This window comes from Notothenia rossii (genome assembly GCF_949606895.1).
Source record: "Notothenia rossii genome assembly, chromosome: 11".
NCBI classification, from domain to species: Eukaryota; Metazoa; Chordata; class Actinopteri; order Perciformes; family Nototheniidae; genus Notothenia; species Notothenia rossii.
The window spans coordinates 19506191-19525381 of NC_136910.1; the positions used below are offsets into that span (position 1 = coordinate 19506191).

The following is a 19191-nucleotide window of genomic DNA, read 5'->3' on the forward strand; positions in this document are numbered from 1 at the left end:
GGACGTCAGCACAACAACATTAACAGCTGACCTTCTCCTCTCCGTATGTGCAGATATGCAGGGCCTGGGGGGGAAATGTTTGCAGCATGCATGTTTTATTTAAAAAATAAACCTTTTTCAGGCAGAGCGAAAAGAAACATTAAGCATTTAGTTGGAGATGTGTATGGGTTTAAAATGCATACTGCGAAGGGTTTTTTTTCTCCAAAGTGTCTGCTTTTAACATTGTGCCCTGTTTGTCAATATGTGCTCTTAAAGCCACTAAATACACATCGGTATACAGATGCTTTTTACAGGGAAACACATTGACATTCATGCATCTACAGCAGCACTGCAGGTACATTATGCTGCAGCTTTAGAATACTGCTAATATTCCATTTCCTCAGGGAGACATGAGGTCGAAGTATTATCGAATCTTGCCTCCTGCTGGTAATTGTGTAAATGACAACTCGAGACATTTAAATCATCCTCGCTCTACGCAGATATTATTATATTCCATTATGGAGGCACATTTGCAAATATAATACATGCAGGACTGGGAGGTCAACAAGTCTGAATATTTGTCGTTGGGTTGGAAAAACACACGTTGCAGCTGACAGCAGGTTGTTCTGCTCGTGTTAAAACCTGTGTGTGTGTGTGTGTGTGTGTGTGTGTGTGTGTGTGTGTGTGTGTGTGTGTGTGTGTGTGTGTGTGTGTGTGTGTGTGTGTGTGTGTGTGTGTGTGTGTGTGTGTGTGTGTGTGTGTGTGTGTGTGTGTGTGTGTGTGTGTGTGTGTGTGTGTGTGTGTGTGTGTGTGTGTGTGTGAGCTCACCTGAATGCAATCTAAACAACTGTCACCGAGGAGAGGAAATGAGAAACACTCCTTTGCATTGTTAGCATTTTTGGATTTATTGTGTTTGTCTGAGTGTGTGAAAGAGCAGCATAGGGCTTGACTAATTGCTAACCTGCTCATTAGTGTGTGTGTGTGTGTGTGTGTGTGTGTGTGTGTGTGTGTGTGTGTGTGTGTGTGTGTGTGTGTGTGTGTGTGTGTGTGTGTGTGTGTGTGTGTGTGTGTGTGTGTGTGTGTGTGTGTGTGTGTGTGTGTGTGTGTGTGTGTGTGTGTGTGTGTGTGTGTGTGTGTGTGTGTGTGTGTGTGTGTGTGTGTGTGTGTGTGTGTGTGTGTGTGTGTGTGTGTGGGTGGGTGGGTGGGTGGGTGGGTATGTGTGTGATCATTATCCCCCTCTAGTTAAAATCACTGAGCCAGTAAATCTGTCCTTGTTGTCAGAGAGGAAATGAATCCAGAGACTGTCAGTGATTTACTTTGAACTTCGGAGAAAACAAGTCCTGTATTTGCACACAGTGTTTCAGAAATAAATGAGGTTAAATCAACATACAGACACAGAACTATTGTGGCTGTGCTAACACAAACACTGTCGTTCTGCTAAAGCTATGCACACACTCACAAAGCCAAACAGATATTGACATAACTAAACCCCCTTGTCTCAAAGTTTTTCACCTGTACGTGGTGCTGGTGGCTGCTGAGTTTGGTTGGTCTACCACTTTTAGTCGGCTATTCCTTTAAAGGGGCTCTATAAGGTTGATCATTGTAATTTGTTCTTCTACTGTACTCTTGTTTTCATTTGATGAATAATTATAATCCTGCCAAGCCATGAGAGCAAAGGTGGATGAGGTTGAAAAGGTCAAAATCAATTCATTCATTCAGAAGACAGATACTGTAGGTGAAGAGAGAGAGTCAAAGGACAAGATAGTCAGGTCTCATTCTTCAGGCTAACGCCCTCCTTATCCTCCCTCTGTCCTTCCGCTCCCCCCCCCCCCCCTCATTGTCACTCTGCTCCTGCCTGAAAGCAGGTGGTTGTCCTCCAGTTAGCAAGGGGGATGTGGAAGAGAAAGCTGCAAATCAACGGGACTAGATCCTCTCGCAGGAACAGAAAGGCTCTGTAAGTCCAGGGAGAACTTTAAGGTTCCTTTTATTTGGATTAGATGATAGGTGTCTGTGTCAGGATACAATCAGAGGGGATGTCTGGGTTGTTGAGGAAATGAGGTGAGACAGACTTTGTTGGTTGGTGTTCAGAAAGAAAAGGACAGAGCTGTTGTATGATTCAGATTCACGATCGTATTGTCTTAGGTTTGGATTATAAGCATCTGTATAGCACTCTATATAGCAACATGCACTCTTGCAAATAATTGATTGTAATGACATTTCTTGATTGGTACTATTTACATGTCAGCCTATATAAGGGGTATATATATATCAAGACTAATGGCTGATTATTAGGATATATATGTGTAAAATGTCTATTAATATGATTTTATACTGGTTGTTCCTAATATTAATATTGGAAATAATTTGTTATAGATCCTTAAAGCTGCTGGGGTCTCAATTTTTACCCTTGTGAACAATTTTACTTCCTCTTTTACCTAAACTACAAATGTTTACCTCCAGGGCAGAAGTAGTTTATCTCAGGTGATTTCCTTTCTTGTGTGTCAGTTTGACTATTTTCTAGACATGCCAATACAAATCAGCTTTTTAGTGCAAAGACGATACATAGATGCTTTGTTGAAATAGTGACGGTGTATTCGTGGACATGTTTGGGGAATCTTTTGAGCTGTTTTAGCGTGTTAGCAGGACGGGCTATAAATCACTGTTGGTATGCCGAGGCTGCTCATCTCTGGAATCAGTGCTTGAAACACATGTTTTGTTGCCATCGATCTCATTTTTCTTCAAACCACATTGCTTTCTGTGTCTTCAAATGCACAAGCAATAAAGAGAAGCTAAATGTTAAGATGCTTTCAGCCTGATGTATCATATCGATGTGTATCGAGCAAAGACAGAGAAGATCACTCAGCGGTAGAAGATCTTAATGACAGTCATGCTGGGCAATAGTTCAATTTGATATAGATATCATGATATGAGAGACATGCTTTTAGATTTAATATTAGGTTATTATTTAAGTGTTAAAAAAGTGTAAAAAGTGCATTACAGTAAGTTGATATTATTTAAGTACTTGTCTTTACATGCTAAGATAATATTATATCCACATTACTGAGGATTTTTCCTTTAAAAAACCCTTTGTGTAAATATTTGATGAAAGCATGATTCAATAGTCAACCCTACAATATGATCCCAACGTCCATATTGAGGTATTTCATATATACCTAATATATCCCAGTGCTAAAATCTACATTTTAGATCAAGCATTGGTGCTTTCACACACCTCTCCCTCTGTATGCTGGTCTTAAGACTCGTAGACAATATATTCAATAGTGTTGTGATTTATTTTGTTAAATGGCTTGGTGAAACTGATGATCTAACAACTCAAAGAAAATACAACAAAAATGTTCCTTTTTTTGTTTGTTTTAGCTCTTTACATAATCATATTTACAATGTTGGCTTCTTCTTTTTGTCTGTATCTATCTACATCGTCCAAAGACCATTTTACCAAATAAAATACAATCACAAAGACAGAAAATAAAATCACCTCAGCTGGAAGTATTTATTATAATATTTACAGTAGAGTTACAGAGGTCCACATTAAAAAAGGATTACTTATTAAAGGATAAGGCTGATTGTGTTTCATATCTTGTTGTTAATACATACGTTAATGGTTCAACTCCAACTTATTTTGTGTGTTTTAAATCCTGATAAATCTCCTCTGTGCCGTAGAGCTCATCATTATACAGACTCACAGAGATGCTATAGCAAGCCTCAGACTCTTGTGTCATCATATTTACTTTTAATAATATTTTCTGGAAATTAATCAACAAGCTTTTTCATATTTCCATCCAATTAGAGAAATAGCTTTATCATACTTAAGCAAGTAATTAAATGATCTGGCAGTTATTATATTGTGCACTGATATATGTTTATGCATTGTTGTGTGCACTGCAGTGGGACTATCCTTCATGTGGTGGACCTTAACTATCTTTCATGTTGAGCCTGTGGAGGCTGTATTGTGTTGCCTTCAGAGTCATTTCAGCTGCTATTTTAAAGTGGAGATCATTTGATTTTGACTGGGCGAAGTTCTTTTTTCCCTGTCAGATTTCCATCCTTAGACTTTGTAGTCTTTCCTTTGAATTAGCTAGAGCCATTTGTAACAGATAGAAAAATAAGCATTCCTATATTTGCTCCAGGCTGCAACTGTAATTATAGAAGTTCAGCAAATGATGTAATTACATTTTTTCTCCTTCTCTTCTCTTTCAGAGCGGAAAAAACAGAAGTATTGAGTGACGACCTACTACAGGTACTAATCAATCAAGTGTGTGTGTGTGTGTGTGTGTGTGTGTGTGTGTGTGTGTGTGTGTGTGTGTGTGTGTGTGTGTGTGTGTGTGTGTGTGTGTGTGTGTGTGTGTGTGTGTGTGTGTGTGTGTGTGTGTGTGTGTGTGTGTGTGTGTGTGTGTGTGTGTGTGTGTGTGTGTGTGTGTGTGTGTGTGTGTGAACAATGTTTTCTGCCTCTCACAGGAAAAAAGAATCATCATCGGTGCAAAGTATTCAGCCTGCATGAAATGACTTTTTCAAATGGCTCTGAGCACTGCCTGCGGGCGTCGTTAATGAGCGCTGAAATTGAACTTCTTTGTGAGACAAAAGGCTGAGCGTCCCCACTGATTGACTCGGGGTGCAGCGCTGTAATTGATCTGATTAATGCCGCCCTCAGCGCCAGCCACGACGGTTCCACTGAGTTGTGTTAATAATGAAATGAGAGGCATTTAAGTGAGACAGGTAATGGTGTCGTATAAGTGTCACCGGATGGGAATACGCTGTTCTTGATGCCAGGCAGACAGGCTGTAAGAGCCTGCAAGTGTGTGATAGTAACTGCAAATAGGGATATCCTGACTATGACTTAAAGGGATAGTTCACCCCCATATTACATATGTGTTCTCTTACCTGTAGTGCTATCTATCACTATCTATTCAGGAATGTATTGCCAAGTCCAAAGTCATGATCTGGCTAGTTAATGAGGCCCTTTTATTGATTTTGGTGTTTCCATTTCCTGTAGTGTGTTATATAGGTTTTTCTGCATGTTAATGGATTAATGGCCTTTATTTATTTCCGTAACATAGTGAAATCACTATGTAACACTCACACTTCTATTGACTAGCGCTCCAATTCATGTACCGTAATTTTCGGACTATAAGCCGCTCCTTTTTCCCTATTTTTCGACGCTGCGGCTTATATAACGGTGCGGCTAATCTATGGATTTTTACAGCTAACGGCCAACACCTTTAACTCTATGGGCTCTATGGCCGGTCCGCGGACCCCCACCTTTAAGCGGCGGGTTCCAGCAGGAAAAGCTGGAGGCCGGAATAGAGTGAGACAGGTAGCGCGCAAAAGTAAAAGTGGAACCGAGAGTGGTATGCCGCTGCTGCGGCTTATATTCAGGTTCGGCTTATAGTCCGAAAATTACGGTACACATTGTACCTGATTTTCTAAGGGGGGGGACATCTCTAAAAGGTTGACCAATCACAACAGAGCAGCCTGGGCTCTGGTTTCAGACAGAGGGTGAAAAGAGGTGCTGCAGCACAGGCAGTATGAGACAAATAAAGAGCTTTTTGAACATTAAAGAATGGAAACATGTTACAGTAGAGGCACAACAATGAGCCTGAAAATGAGCATTATATGTCCTTTTCAATACAATATATACGACCCTCGAACCAAAACAATCTAGACCGATAATTAGCACTTTAGGTATGAGGTAAGGGGTAAGAGGTAGGAAGACAAATAGGTATATTGTATTTTTGTATTATCTTTTCTCTCTTCCTGTGTCTCAGGTGGAGAAACGTCTGGAACTGGTTAAGCAGGTTTCCCACAGCACACACAAGAAGCTGACCGCCTGTCTGCAGGGCCAGCAGGGCGTGGAGGTGGAGAAGAAATCTGTCAGGTCTCCCTCGGTGAGAAAACACCCAAAAACACTTTAATGCCTACAGAGACTCTCAGAGAGGGCAGACCTCTACCAAAGTCTAATGGTTGCATTCAGTCAAGAACACATTTCTCAGATCATTAAAAAACCACAACAATGCTAACAAGTCAAGAGAAACAATATTTGTGTATCCGTACAGTGACCCAGATCAGCCCCATAGCTTACTAGGTTCTTCTTTGGCCCCTGATTCAGCCTTTCACAAAGTTACGTAGTAGTTTTTCCGTAATCCTGCTTAGGGACAAACAGAAAACATTCCCTCATTTGGTGTTGGTGGTCCTGATTGGCAGGAGCAGATAAGGCCTGTCAAAGGAAAAGAGAGAACAACAACTTCATCTCATAAAGTGGGAATTTATGTGGATGTGCAGGTACTAATTATCTCCTCCATCAGAGATAATAAAGGATGTTTTTTTTTCTTTTGTGTTTGTTTAATATTTCTGTGTAGAAGAAGCTTCCTCTAACTACACTTGCACAATGTATGGTGGAAGGGGCGGTGGTGCTCGGAGACGAGTCCCTACTAGGGTAAGTGTACACACACACACACACACACACACACACACACACACACACACACACACACACACACACACACACACACACACACACACACACACACACACACACACACACACACACACACACACACACACACACACACACACACCACACACAAACAGATTTAGGTCCCCACAAGGATAGCAATGCTAGGCCACACACACACACACACACACACACACACACACAAACAGATTTAGGTCCCCACAAGGATAGCAATGCTAGGCCACACACACACACACACACACACACACACACAAACACAAACAGATTTAGGTCCCCACAAGGATAGCAATGCTAGGCCACACACACACACACACACACACACACACACACACACACACACACACACACACACACACACACACACACACACACACACACACACACACACACACACACACACACACACACACGTAGATCACTGATTATCTGTAACATTCGCAGCATTTTCTCTAAGCGCAGACATGGAAAGGAATGGTTTTATTACCCAGAACTGATTTACACTTCTTGTCCAGTAAAGGCAGCCAGATGAGGACAAACCGTGACTGTGTTAAAGGTCCCATGTCATGCTTTTCCGGTTATTAGCCATCCCCTTGTGTGTTATGTAGCTTTTTCTGCATGTAAACGGTCTACAAACCCTCAAAGTACACCCTGTAGCGAGTAAAACTCTAACTCAGAAAATACCTGTCTGTGCTGCCCCAGAACGCCTCGTTGGAGATTTCTCTTTTTCTTCCTGGGTACAGTGACGTGCCCATACCCAAATGGACCCATTGGTCCAAATGGACCAATCCGTGGAGCCGTTACGTTATGTCCGCGGAGCCATTAGGTTCCTCACACACACACTCAATCTTTTCTCAGCTCCGCCGATTTCTCCTCCCTGAGACGGCGGGACGCGGCGAGGCTGCGGGTGTGTGTGTGTTCGGGCTGGGTTTCGCTGTGTCTCGCTGTCTCGCAGACGGACACTGGGCTCATAGGCAGGGGGGGGGGGCAGGAGCTCCAACAAGCCGTTTAGGACAGTGAATACACATACTATACAGAGATGCTGTATGAGAAACCAATGTGATTTTGGAACAATGAACAATGTAAATATATTCTAGTATACCTCAACAATGATCTGATCAGTAGAAATGGCCATGACATGGGACCTTTAAGAGAGGTTCCAAAATGTGATCAATGCATATAATAAAGTATCCTTTATTATAATAATACAAATAAATACATAATATATACATACATATTAATGAACAAACATTACTACATGGAAATGAAATAAAAATACTTACTCAATAGTGTCAATAGTAGAGAACAGCATAACTGAGAGGAAATATGAAAACTTTTTTTTATTTATTTAATAGCATGAGAAGTTGCCTTCACCCGATATTAAGGGTAACAAAAGGCTATTCCTATATTTTAATGACGGAAGCAGTTTGTTCTTTCTTATTACAGTTGACCATGTATACCATACATTAGGATAAAAAATATCACTATGACAATATCGACAAGCAAAACAAAAACAGAAAAACATCAAAGCAATACAATTAAAAGATGGAAAAGTTATTATTAGCACTAACAAACATAAATGCAAGATATTATGTGTCATTATTTGAATTGGCACACAAATAACCAGAAAAAGTCCAAACACTAGATTGAAAAAAAATATTTGCAAAAAATCTGAATACATTTTTGGTTGTGCTTTTTCTCTTTTTCTAAGTACTGCAAATAATGAAGCTATTAAATGTACTTTTATAATTAAATATATGCGTGTATTTCAATGTGTATTATGTGATCTTTAGTTACAGTATGTCAAGCACAAAAGAGATCAGTTGATATCTGAATGAAAGAAAAATCCATTGCAAACACAAAAACTTATGAAGATAGAATGATCTGTTTGTACTTTATTTCAGATGTATGGCAAGAGAGTCTAATACAGAACATTCAAATATTATGCACATGCTGAAGCCTAGCTGTCTTCATGTATGTGTTTGAGCCTGACTCTGGAGTGAGTTACACTGTGTTACATCACCTGAAGCAGTTACTCATGTATAAGCATCACTGCTGTTATTAGAGTTTTGAGAGAAGGTGAATAAATAAATATCAGCGAGTGTTGGAGGCGTTTACAAGGTGACACCTGCTCTCTGTCTGATCTATGATGTTTCCGGGTCTTGTTGTGTGTTGCAGGAAGATGCTGAAGCTCTGCGGGGAGACGCAGGAGAAACTGGCTCACGAGCTCATCTTGTTCGAGCTCACCATCGAGAGGGACGTCGTGGAGCCTCTGTACGACCTGGCAGAGGTACACAAACAGCACTGTGGGAACCACGGTGTTATCTCAGATCAAACTTATTATTATTATTGTTATTAAGGCAACCTATTTAAAAAAACACAACGGGTGTTCTCTCTCTTTTATGTCCGATTTCCACTCACTCATGCTTTATTTTTTATAAAAGACAAAGGCAAATTAATTTGACTTCATTTGTTGTTATTTTTCTGATAGAACCCCCAGCCTCTTGATACCATTAAAAAATAATTTTTGTTTGAATTAAAACATATTTATATGTTCACACGTTATTCACATTGTCGGTTTAATTAGTAAATACATTTATATTGAAAAGCATTTATGCCCTTAAACAGTCCCTGATACCTGTCAGACAAACCTGCAGTGTAATCTCTAATGAATAGTGTGTACACAGGGCAGCTCCTACATGTGTTTAATACAGGGGAAACTGAACATGATTAAGCTAATCTTCATGAGAGCAGAGTTTTCCTCCAACAGGTGCAGATCCTGTGTTCCCTCTTTCACAGCAACAAACAAACAACATCTCTCTGCTCTGTCCTCTCAGGTGGAAATCCCAAACATCCAGAAACAAAGGAAACATTTAGCCAAGCTGGTGCTGGACATGGACTCAGCGCGCACACGGTGAGTCTGTTTTACTGTGTGTGTGTGTGTGTGTGTGTGTGTGTTTTTGTGTGTTTTTGTGTGTGTGTGTGTGTGTGTGTGTGTGTGTGTGTGTGTGTGTGTGTGTGTGTGTGTGTGTGTGTGTGTGTGTGTGTGTGTGTGTGTGTGTGTGTGTGTGTGTGTGTGTGTGTGTGTGTGTGTGTGTGTGTGTGTGTGTGTGTGTGTGTGTGTGTGTGTGTGTGTGTGTGTGTGTGTGTGTGTGTGTGTGTGTGTGTGTGTGTGTGTGTGTGTGTGTGTGATGTGGGAAACTCCACCCGCTGTGAATGGACCTGGTGTTTCACATTGAATGTAACTGGTATCCAATTGCACAAAGTGAAGTGTAACCATGAATATCTGCAAATCATTCAAATGAGAGTCCTAAAGCAGAGGAGTAACGTTTATCAAGCTATTACACTAATAATATTTGTTAGTTCAGTACATGTATTGCTGGTTTAAGGATTTAAGGAATTTGTCCTTACATGTTATATTTTATTTTATTTGTTTTATTTTTTATTTTAACACATTTTATTTTAATCATTTTCGATGTCTTTACTTTAACTTTTTATGTTCATTAAAATATCTTTGATTTATTTTATTTTATTTGAAATCCTTACTTTAACTTGTTATAATTGTATACATATTTTTATTATTTTTAAATTTTGTTTTATCTTTTATTGCGAATTTAACAGCTTTACTTTACCTCTCTATATTTATATAAATATATAAATAAATTGTATTTAAATATTTTTACATTCTTACTTAGGCCTTATGTTTGTATAAATATGAATATTATTTGTTATAAAAATTTTTTTTTAAATGTAATTCTAAAAAGGAGCAACTGTCACAAAACACAATGTTAACAAAGAAAGTGTTCTTATTCTGATTGATCTTATAAAGACATGTTAATGATCATGTCAGTGCAGCTTTCTCTTCCGTCCAATCAGAAGCTTTTTCCTGTAACGTGCTATCCCCACACTTTCTTCCTGCTGATTCACTGTCATCACTTCAGTTTGAGCAGTGATATGAAGAGAAATGTGACGTTCCTCTCTGCAGTCCAGCCAGGCAGTCAGTTTTTCTTTGGGTGACCCAAATCTGAGACAGTTTTTCCCATCATGCGGCTGTGCTGAGCTCCTCTGGCAGCGTGGCATATTATCTCCACCCAGAGACTCAGCTCAGACAGAAAGCCAGACAGAGAGGGCAGAGGGGGGCTTAAAACGGAACAGAAAACAGCTTAAGAGGAATGAATTAGGGTGTAGATAGAGAATCAAGTGAAAACTTAAATTGGCTTTTTAAAATATGTTTTGTTATCCAGCAGATTTTGTTGTCGATGATTATCACTTTTTTTAATTAATTTTTTTATTTAACCTTTATTTAACCAGATAAAAGCATTGAGATAGAATCTCATTTGCAATGCTGACCTGGCCAAGAAGGCAGCAACGTTACACATAACACAAACATATAAAATACAGAGAACACAACTAAGAAAACAAAAGACGAAAAAGCAGTCATTACATTGTGTACATTAGGACAGTAAGAAAGGCGCACTACTTATTACTGCAAGAGCAGCTAGTGGTAAGGACCTCAGACAATTTCAATTTAAAACATACTATTGAGACAAATATATAAATATAAAAACAAAAGTCTACGCTGCTGGAGGTTTAGTGTAACATGCTGTACTCACCCCCCCTTTCCTTAACAGTGGAATCAAACAAATGTCTTGAATTTTTAATATTTCAAAACCTTGAGCTGAATGAGCTGAAAAATGTCACAAAGCTGAAAACAAGGCTGTTACAGAAACTTACAAACTCATGAAAAGTTGAAGTTTTATGGATATCACTGGAAAGCTATTAAGCTACAAACACATGATGATCTTAGAGAATATAATGAAATGTGTTACATTTACACAATCCTTTAGGAAATAAACCAGTGCAAATGGCAACAACTACAGTATACTGTACAGCAGTATAATGCAACGTACACATTAAAACAGCAGTTATATTAATCCAAAACATCATAAATAATACTGAAACACAGACATGGAATATCTTAATGCACTTTGTATGTTGATTATACATACATACTTTTAATATAGTATATTTTCTATGTAGGAATTTTGCTTGTAGTGGAGTACTTGATATACCGTAGGATCTGACTACTTCAATTAATAGTAATATTTTTTCCCCCAGGTATTATCAGTCCAACAAGTCTTCAGGACTGTCCAGTAACCTGCAGCCGTCAGGAGCGAAGGCCGACCACCACAGGGAGGAGATGGAGGAGGCAGCCAACCGCATGGAGATCTGCAGAGTCAGTGACCACCTTGCTCACAAGCAATTAACTGTTAATGTCCATTCATATTGAGAGGATCCATTTAGTTAAAGCTGTTTGAATTCATATTTTTATGTAAGATGGTTATCTGTTTTGGTCCCGGCTCAATGCTCTCATAGTGTTGTTTAGCAGCTTCAGCAGAAACTGCTGTAAAAAGCCCTGGGCTGCAGTTGAATAGTCCAAAAATCAGCCCCTATTGTCTAACCCAGGGGTCGGCAACCCGCGGCCCTTTAAGCCCTCTGCTCTGGCTCCCTTGAGCTTAGACAAAAATAAGAAGGAAATAAAATAAAAGTATTTGTAGGACTATTTATATTTTGTTACACGGTTGAAAATGCTTCGTATCTTGTATTTTGAGGTGATACTGTGACACATAAATAAAAAACAAAACGGTTTTAATTAGGTCAACTAAAATATGCGTCACATACTGCTACGGTCCCGCGCGAGCGCCTTTTATTGGAGGCGCTCGCGTGGGGACCCCCGGCTCGATGAGCGAACTATGGATAAATCAAAGAAAAGTACCGGAGGAACACAGGATTTAATTCTGTGTGGACAGAGTTCTATGCTTTCACAGCAAACGATGCTGGTTTACCGGTATGTTTGATATGTAGAGAGAAGTTGTCAACGGTGCTGCAGCCTTTACGTATCGAGGAACAACACGGGAGAGGAAGACAGCTGAGAATCTTCAGTCATAATTCAATGGGGTATGTAATTTATTTCAGAAAACAGTTTGTTATATTCCATGGAATGCTCTTAACGTCCCGATAGCAATGAATATATTAAATGCTTTGACAATAAATACATACAAAAATTAATCTCTGGAAGCCGTAGCGCTGTAAAAAGCACGACGCTAAAATGATTGGATGGCCACCTGCCTGTCAGCCTTCCATCTGTGCACAAATGTATCTCGTGGCCTCATTGATGATGCGCTTTCGTGTGTGTTGGAGGAGGGACTCTGTAAGAAAGTCTGAAGGAAGAGGCCTATTTTTTCCGGTTGTGTATTTTCAAATTCTAGCGCACTCGAGCTGGTTTCTCCATTCTTACCTACCATACCTTTAACTCTTTTTAGGGTGCAGCTATATGTTTTATTTATTTCAAAGGCGGCCCATTTTAATAATATTTTTTTTCCCTTCAAATGTGCAGAGGACTCCCCAAGTGCTGTGTTTAATTTATTTTAAAGTAGGCCTGTGTATTATTTGTAATTCTCCTTATAGGAGTTCTTTGTTTCTTATTAGAGGTTAACAGTTGTATATAATGTAATAAATAGCCTAATAAATGCAAAAAAACTGTAGTTTTTGTCTGATATAACAATAAATACAACTTTATTAGCTATCAAGCTATGAAATATGTTTTGCGGCTCCAGACAAAAACATTTTCGGGAAAAAGGAGCAAAATGGCTCTCTTGGTCAAAAAGGTTGTAGACCCCTGGTCTAACACTATCGTCTATTCCTTGACCTCTGTGTGAAACGTCACGGGGTTAAGGAATAGTGGATAGGAGAATTCAAAAGGTTTTAGGAGAAGAGACTGCGCTTTCACTATCCGACGTATTTATGAGGCGCCAGCGGACGTCATAAATGTGTGTCTGCTGTGGGGAAACTATGGAAACTACAGTTTTCTATACAGCGGACTACTGTAAACTCATCTCTGCACCGTGCTCTGATGCTGTTGGTTTATGCTTCATGAACGTGGACAACAGAGAAACATATTCTTCATGACCAAAGTTGGAATTGAAATAAAAAAGGAAAGTGAAACTTATGTTCGTCACCCTCTCCTTCCGGTCCACATTAATACAAATGATCCCAATACGTATTATTGTATGAAAAGATCTTAAAATAAATACAAATGTATTTATTAAAAACGTTAGTCCTTAACATCTATCACTGTATATCGCCATTCAAACATCTTTTAAAAGTTGAACAAACCCCACACAGCTCAGTAAAGACTGTGAAATGTTGACTTTATTTGATCATTTCAGTAAAAACTAACGCTCATATTTCTCTTTTTGATTATAATACTGATGAACGATGAAAACAAAGCACTTTGGCAACTTACCACATACGTTTTAAAATGCTTAAAGGTAGGGTAGGTAAGAATGGAGAAACCAGCTCGAGTGCGCTAGAATTTGAAAGTACACAACCGGAAAAATCTGCCCCTTCCTTCAGACTTTCTTTACAGAGCCCCTCCTGCAACACACACGAACGCGCACATGACCAATGAGGGCACGAGATAAGTTTGTGCACAGATGGAAGGCTGACAGGCAGGTAGGCCATCCAGTTACTTTAGCCGCGCCGGCTAAAATTATTGGTCGTGCTTTTTACAGTACTACGGCTTCCACAGATGAAATATTTGTATATAATTATTGTCAAAGCATTTAATGTATTCATTGCTATCGGGATGTTAAGAGCATTCCATGGAATATAACAACAAGTGTTTCTGAAGAGAATTACCTACCCTACCTTTAATAAGCACCGTAACTTTCATGATATCATTTCTCGGTCATAATCGGTTGTTTCCGTGAACGTCCGACTGTTGTGTGATGACAAATGCTGTGGCCGCAAGGCATTGTGGGGCAGCATTTTCTCGTTTCCTTTCGTAAGGGAAGGTCCAGTGGTTCCTAAGCTAAAGGAGGTTATAAAGGAAGTTGGAAACCTCCTTTCCTATCATCTAGAGAATTAGAACGGCTCTTATCATGGCTGCCACTGAGGGACTTCCGGGTCATTTCACTCCGTTAGGAAGGTTCCTAAGCTAAACGGACTATTCGACCGCAACCCTGGTACTCGACCTGCTCAGCAGCAAACGGCAGGGGGACACAGTTAGACACTAGCTAGTGAACATAGTGGAGCATTTAGGGACATATATCTCTCTCAGGAGCTGGTGGAGACCAAAATCAGAGCAACATACAAAGACTCAAATAGATGATAATGTTGCTGCACATCCATGACAGTGTTCTAACAAAGTTTGCCATATCAACTTATGATTTATGAATCATTCCATGATTGCCTGTTTATGTTTGATCATTTTCTGTTGCTTTCAACGTCTCCAAATATTTACCAAATTTGATGGTACCCTTGGGTGTCATGAAAGGCGCCCCTAAATACATTTTATTATAATTGTTAGTATTATTAAATGTTAAAAGCTCTATATTCTAAAAGACTCTCTGGACTTTCCCATTCAAAAATCGCACATGGCGTACAGTAACGCATTTTCCATCACTCAGCTGTGGTTGGTCCTTCAGAGAGGGTGGGCGGAGCTAATGCAACATATGTGCTCTTTAATTGTGTATAAAGCGGCGTACCGTTTTTTTTAATGTTGTGAGTCAACAGTATCTACGGCTGAATAAAAACAACGTTGAAACTTAACAAACAAGTTAACGTGAGATCCAAAAACACACCTGAAATGACCGCTAAGAGAAGTTACTTCAAAATTCCTGACAAAGATAGTTTCTTGTTTATCAGCTGTTCTTACAGGGCGGATTCGAGCCAATTGAAACAAACAAACTGTTGTTGTTTTTCACTTACTGTTACTATAAGCAAAATATTGGCAGCTACTTTTTTGTTATTTTAGTCCACTTTTCTATTGGATTTTCAAAAACCACAACACAGGGTTAGGTTATGAGGTTGAATATGTTGGCATGAGGAAAGGAAAATCTGATCATTTATGAAGCACTTCACTTTTTTTCTCTCAGTTTCCCTTCCCTGCTCTGTCCTCACATGATTATGTTGCTCGGGTGTGTTCAGCTAAACAAGAGCGGATGGTGAGGACAGAGCAGAGAAAGATGGAAATGATGTCATGCTGGGGCTCTCCGGGAGCAACAGGGAACAGCTGTGAGGCAATATATTTGTATTTCTCACCGCCCTAACAGAAACAGTTGCCAAATTCCTATTGGACTGGGCAATGTCACAGACAGTACTCTTATACTTTAACAGATTATGGTATTGCAACAATCTTTTGACAATACACGCACATTTTGATATATTTCAACTGCAGGTTACTCTATGGTGGCCGACAGGTGGAAACGCGCTACAGCGACCAAATACACTTCCATTAGGAGAAACGCGCTGCACTATAAAAACACAAATGTGCCAATACACATGCAAATGAAGAAACATCTTCAACAACTTGACAACGGATGTGCAGCATTTAGAAAACATTCATCAACTTGATGAAAAATAGGCAGCGTTTAATAAAAGCTCAGGTAAATGAACAACGCTCCAAAAAGCTCAAAGTACAATGGAAACGGAGAACACTGGTGAAGATGTTTCCTCAGTTTCATGTGTTTGGACACATTTGTGTTTTTATATTTTTCATCAATTTTGAAATTGCTGCGCGTTTTTTACACCTGTCGTCCACCGCAATACAGACAAGTCGAGGCAAGTTCATTTATAGCACATTTCAACGATAAGGCTATGCAAAAGTGCTTTATATAAAATACCCAAATAGTGCAAAAAGAAACACAAATATAAAAGCATTCAAATCCCTAGAGGAGAAAAATAAGGACAAGCTAAAATACACTTAGCTATTAAGTACCAGAAAAAAAGTTGCGGTGCTGTCTAAGATATGAAAATGCTATAAGATTTAGTCTTCAGCCTTGACTTAAAGCAATGAATGGATACAATGGACCTGCCATTTTATCTGAGTTTATTCCAAATAACAGGAGCATTAAAACTGAACACACACAAAATAAATACTTGAAATAGCCATAACTTCTACAAATATTCAAAGGAAACACAACCTAGTTCAATATTCTATCAATATACACTATCAATTTGACTGCATATTAATACAAGTTTTGACCTTTTTAACTGCCACCATTTGCTGTACTTGTCATTGCAGGACACTCACAGGTGTAACTAATAACACTAACGAAGCTCCGCCTACACCCCTCATTAATGCAATTAATTACGCCTGTGCTTTTCCTACGCTCCCAATTCTAAATGTCTGCTTTTCAAAAGGTATTTTTTTAAAACATTTAACGTTTTTAATATGATTTACTTTGTAGTTTGACCGTATATTTTTGTGTGTGTTCACCAGGACCAGCTATCGGCAGACATGTACAGTTTTGTGGCCAAAGAAATCGACTATGCAAGCTACTTCCAGACAGTAAGTCCAACCTCTCTGCAGTGACGGGGTTTCAGTGAAATGTTCTGCTGCTCCATCACAGTGTCTCACCTCTCTTCCAGCTGATAGAGGTCCAGGCAGAGTACCACAGGAAGTCCTTAGAGCTGCTGCAGAGCGTGCTGCCCCAGATCAAGGCTCATCAGGGTGAGTTTGAGATCACATGATGCATCAGGTTTGACGACTCTTTCTTCTCTGACCTCAGGTAAGCTGTTGCTGCAATGTCCTATGTGTGCTAATTTCCATGTTTATAATGGCCTTTGAACAGTAAGGGGTCATGCTCAAATATATCTGTTTTAATTTGAGTTTCAACACTAAAATTAACTGTGAGTGCAGTATAGTTATACTTTCTTGGTACGTTAACAAGCAGGGAGATATGACGTATATCTTGTCAGCCAGTTCACCCCCTGCAAAAATGTTTTTCTTTGGGACCTGAAAAAGTGTTTTTCAAATTAGGTAACATTAAATGTCTAAAAATAGTACGAGAAAAAAAAGAAAGGGCTTTAAATAATTGTATCAAAATAAGGAACAATATAAGTTGTTTTGTCATTATAAAATTCAGGATTACAAACACAGTTGTAGCCACGCAACACAAGTATATAAAATGTGAAGTATTTATTCAGTTAAACAATGGGAATATTTGGGCAATGAGGTAAAAAATATTTATAGTAATTATAAACACGGGAGCAGGAGTAAAACTCCAATAAGAAATACGTTTTAAGTCGTCAACGTTCGAGAAACTTAAAACAAATCTTAAAGAAATTATCTTATACACTTAACAGTACTTGATGAGCTATAAAATATTGCATTCCTCTTAATCAATACAGTAAAAAAAAATTCATTCGTGTCTGTATGTAGTCACATACATGACCTGAACTCAAACGCCATTGTCAAGAATTATCATTACATTTTCCACGAATAAAAATATGTGAAATCACCTTTTCTTAATAGCCTGTGAGGAGAGCATAAGCAACAAAACAAAAATCAGTCATTGCAAATGTAGCATTCAATCAGGATCCCATTGCTTACAGATAGAAGCTTAATGAGATAACAGATTTTAAAGGTCCTCCGGCAATTGTATTACTGTTTGGTTCGGTAACTTCCTGAAGCCTGAGAGGAAATGTTTAGCATCTGTAGCTGTGACTGTATTCCATGCATGTGTTCCTGTGTGTGTGTGTTTAACTCTATGTGTGTGTGTTTGACAGAGACCTGGGTGGAGAAGCCGTGCTACGGGAAATCATTAGAGGAGCACTTAGCGCTCAGCGGGAGAGATATTGCCTTCCCTATCGAGGCCTGTGTCACCATGCTGCTGGAGTGTGGCATGCCGGAGGAGGTCAGCCTCACACACAGAGCACCTGTCTTTTACATGAAACATACACACAAGTCACGACTGAGATGAAGTCACTGAAAGAAAAACCAATGAGGTCCAGGCTACAGTTAGCTTTCCTCAAAGCAATTTGCAGTTTTATAGCCTGAAGCAAATTCCTCGGCTGTTTAATTATGTCTGATGTTATCAAGCCAATGAGCTGTGCAGCTTGTTAACGATTGTTTAATGGAGACATATTGAGGGTAATCTAATTGTTCCCCGTAAACAAATGTTTATAAGATTATAAGAAAAATAAATGCATCACCATGAATAACTATATTTCATTTCAACAGTCATTAGACTTAATGTGATGTTTGCTGAACATTATAGATAGTACTTTTGAATGTGGTGTGTAATTATTTAAAAAGCTGACAGTAAAACTTATCATTAGTGTTCAACTCGACATGTTGAAATACATTTAGTAAACAACCTTTTGATACCAGGATTGCTGCTGACTCAGCTGCTCTTACATTAGCAGTTGGGTTTAATGTTCAAAATGTTTTGCTAATATAAAAAATCACTTAACAACGACTCTAGCTGAAACTAACTTAATAAACACTACATTCAATGTTCAATCTTTTGCTAAAGCAAACAAGTATTATCAGTCAAATATAGCAGTAACATATCACAGGAAAAAGGGCTTACACTGCAGAATGGCCTTTCAGACTGTTGGAATGACTATAATAGTACAATAGCTTATGGTCTGACATATTTCATCTAGTTACATGTTTAGTTCATCAAATCTGAATGTAATTGTCAAATAAATGTACGACATTTTCCCTTTGAAAATGAACTTAATTTCAATCATTGTCTGACAATTCATAAACACACAAAATGAGTTCTTAAATATCTTTAGTTTAAGTTTACTATTAAGACATATTTAAAGTACTTGAGGCTGTAGACTCTAAAGTTGGGCACTAGAATGTGCATTTAGTTTTCCTAATTCTTTACAAATGCCACCATTCAGAAGAAGTAGCCCTCGTACATCAG

At 38.9% G+C, this 19191-nt stretch overlaps 1 protein-coding gene across 5 annotated transcripts in view; it reads left to right on the forward strand.

Moving 5' to 3' along the window:
• The window catches only part of LOC307024213 (rho GTPase-activating protein 44-like), a gene marked incomplete at its 5' end in the record, with an annotated part of 65914 nt that overhangs the window by 32165 nt on the left and 14558 nt on the right, over positions 1–19191 (forward strand). For 3 of the 5 annotated variants that reach the window (XM_079658159.1, XM_079658161.1, XM_079658162.1), the window contains 9 exons: positions 4198–4237; positions 5763–5882; positions 6354–6430; positions 8645–8756; positions 9304–9380; positions 11585–11702; positions 16752–16820; positions 16901–16982; positions 18041–18168. In XM_079658159.1, the coding sequence (XP_079514285.1) occupies positions 4198–4237; positions 5763–5882; positions 6354–6430; positions 8645–8756; positions 9304–9380; positions 11585–11702; positions 16752–16820; positions 16901–16982; positions 18041–18168 (823 nt within the window). Of the gene's footprint in view, positions 1–1871; positions 1934–4197; positions 4238–5762; positions 5883–6353; positions 6431–8644; positions 8757–9303; positions 9381–11584; positions 11703–16751; positions 16821–16900; positions 16983–18040; positions 18169–19191 lie in introns of those variants that run through there. The other 2 variants (XM_079658158.1, XM_079658160.1) reach the window with 2 other exon arrangements.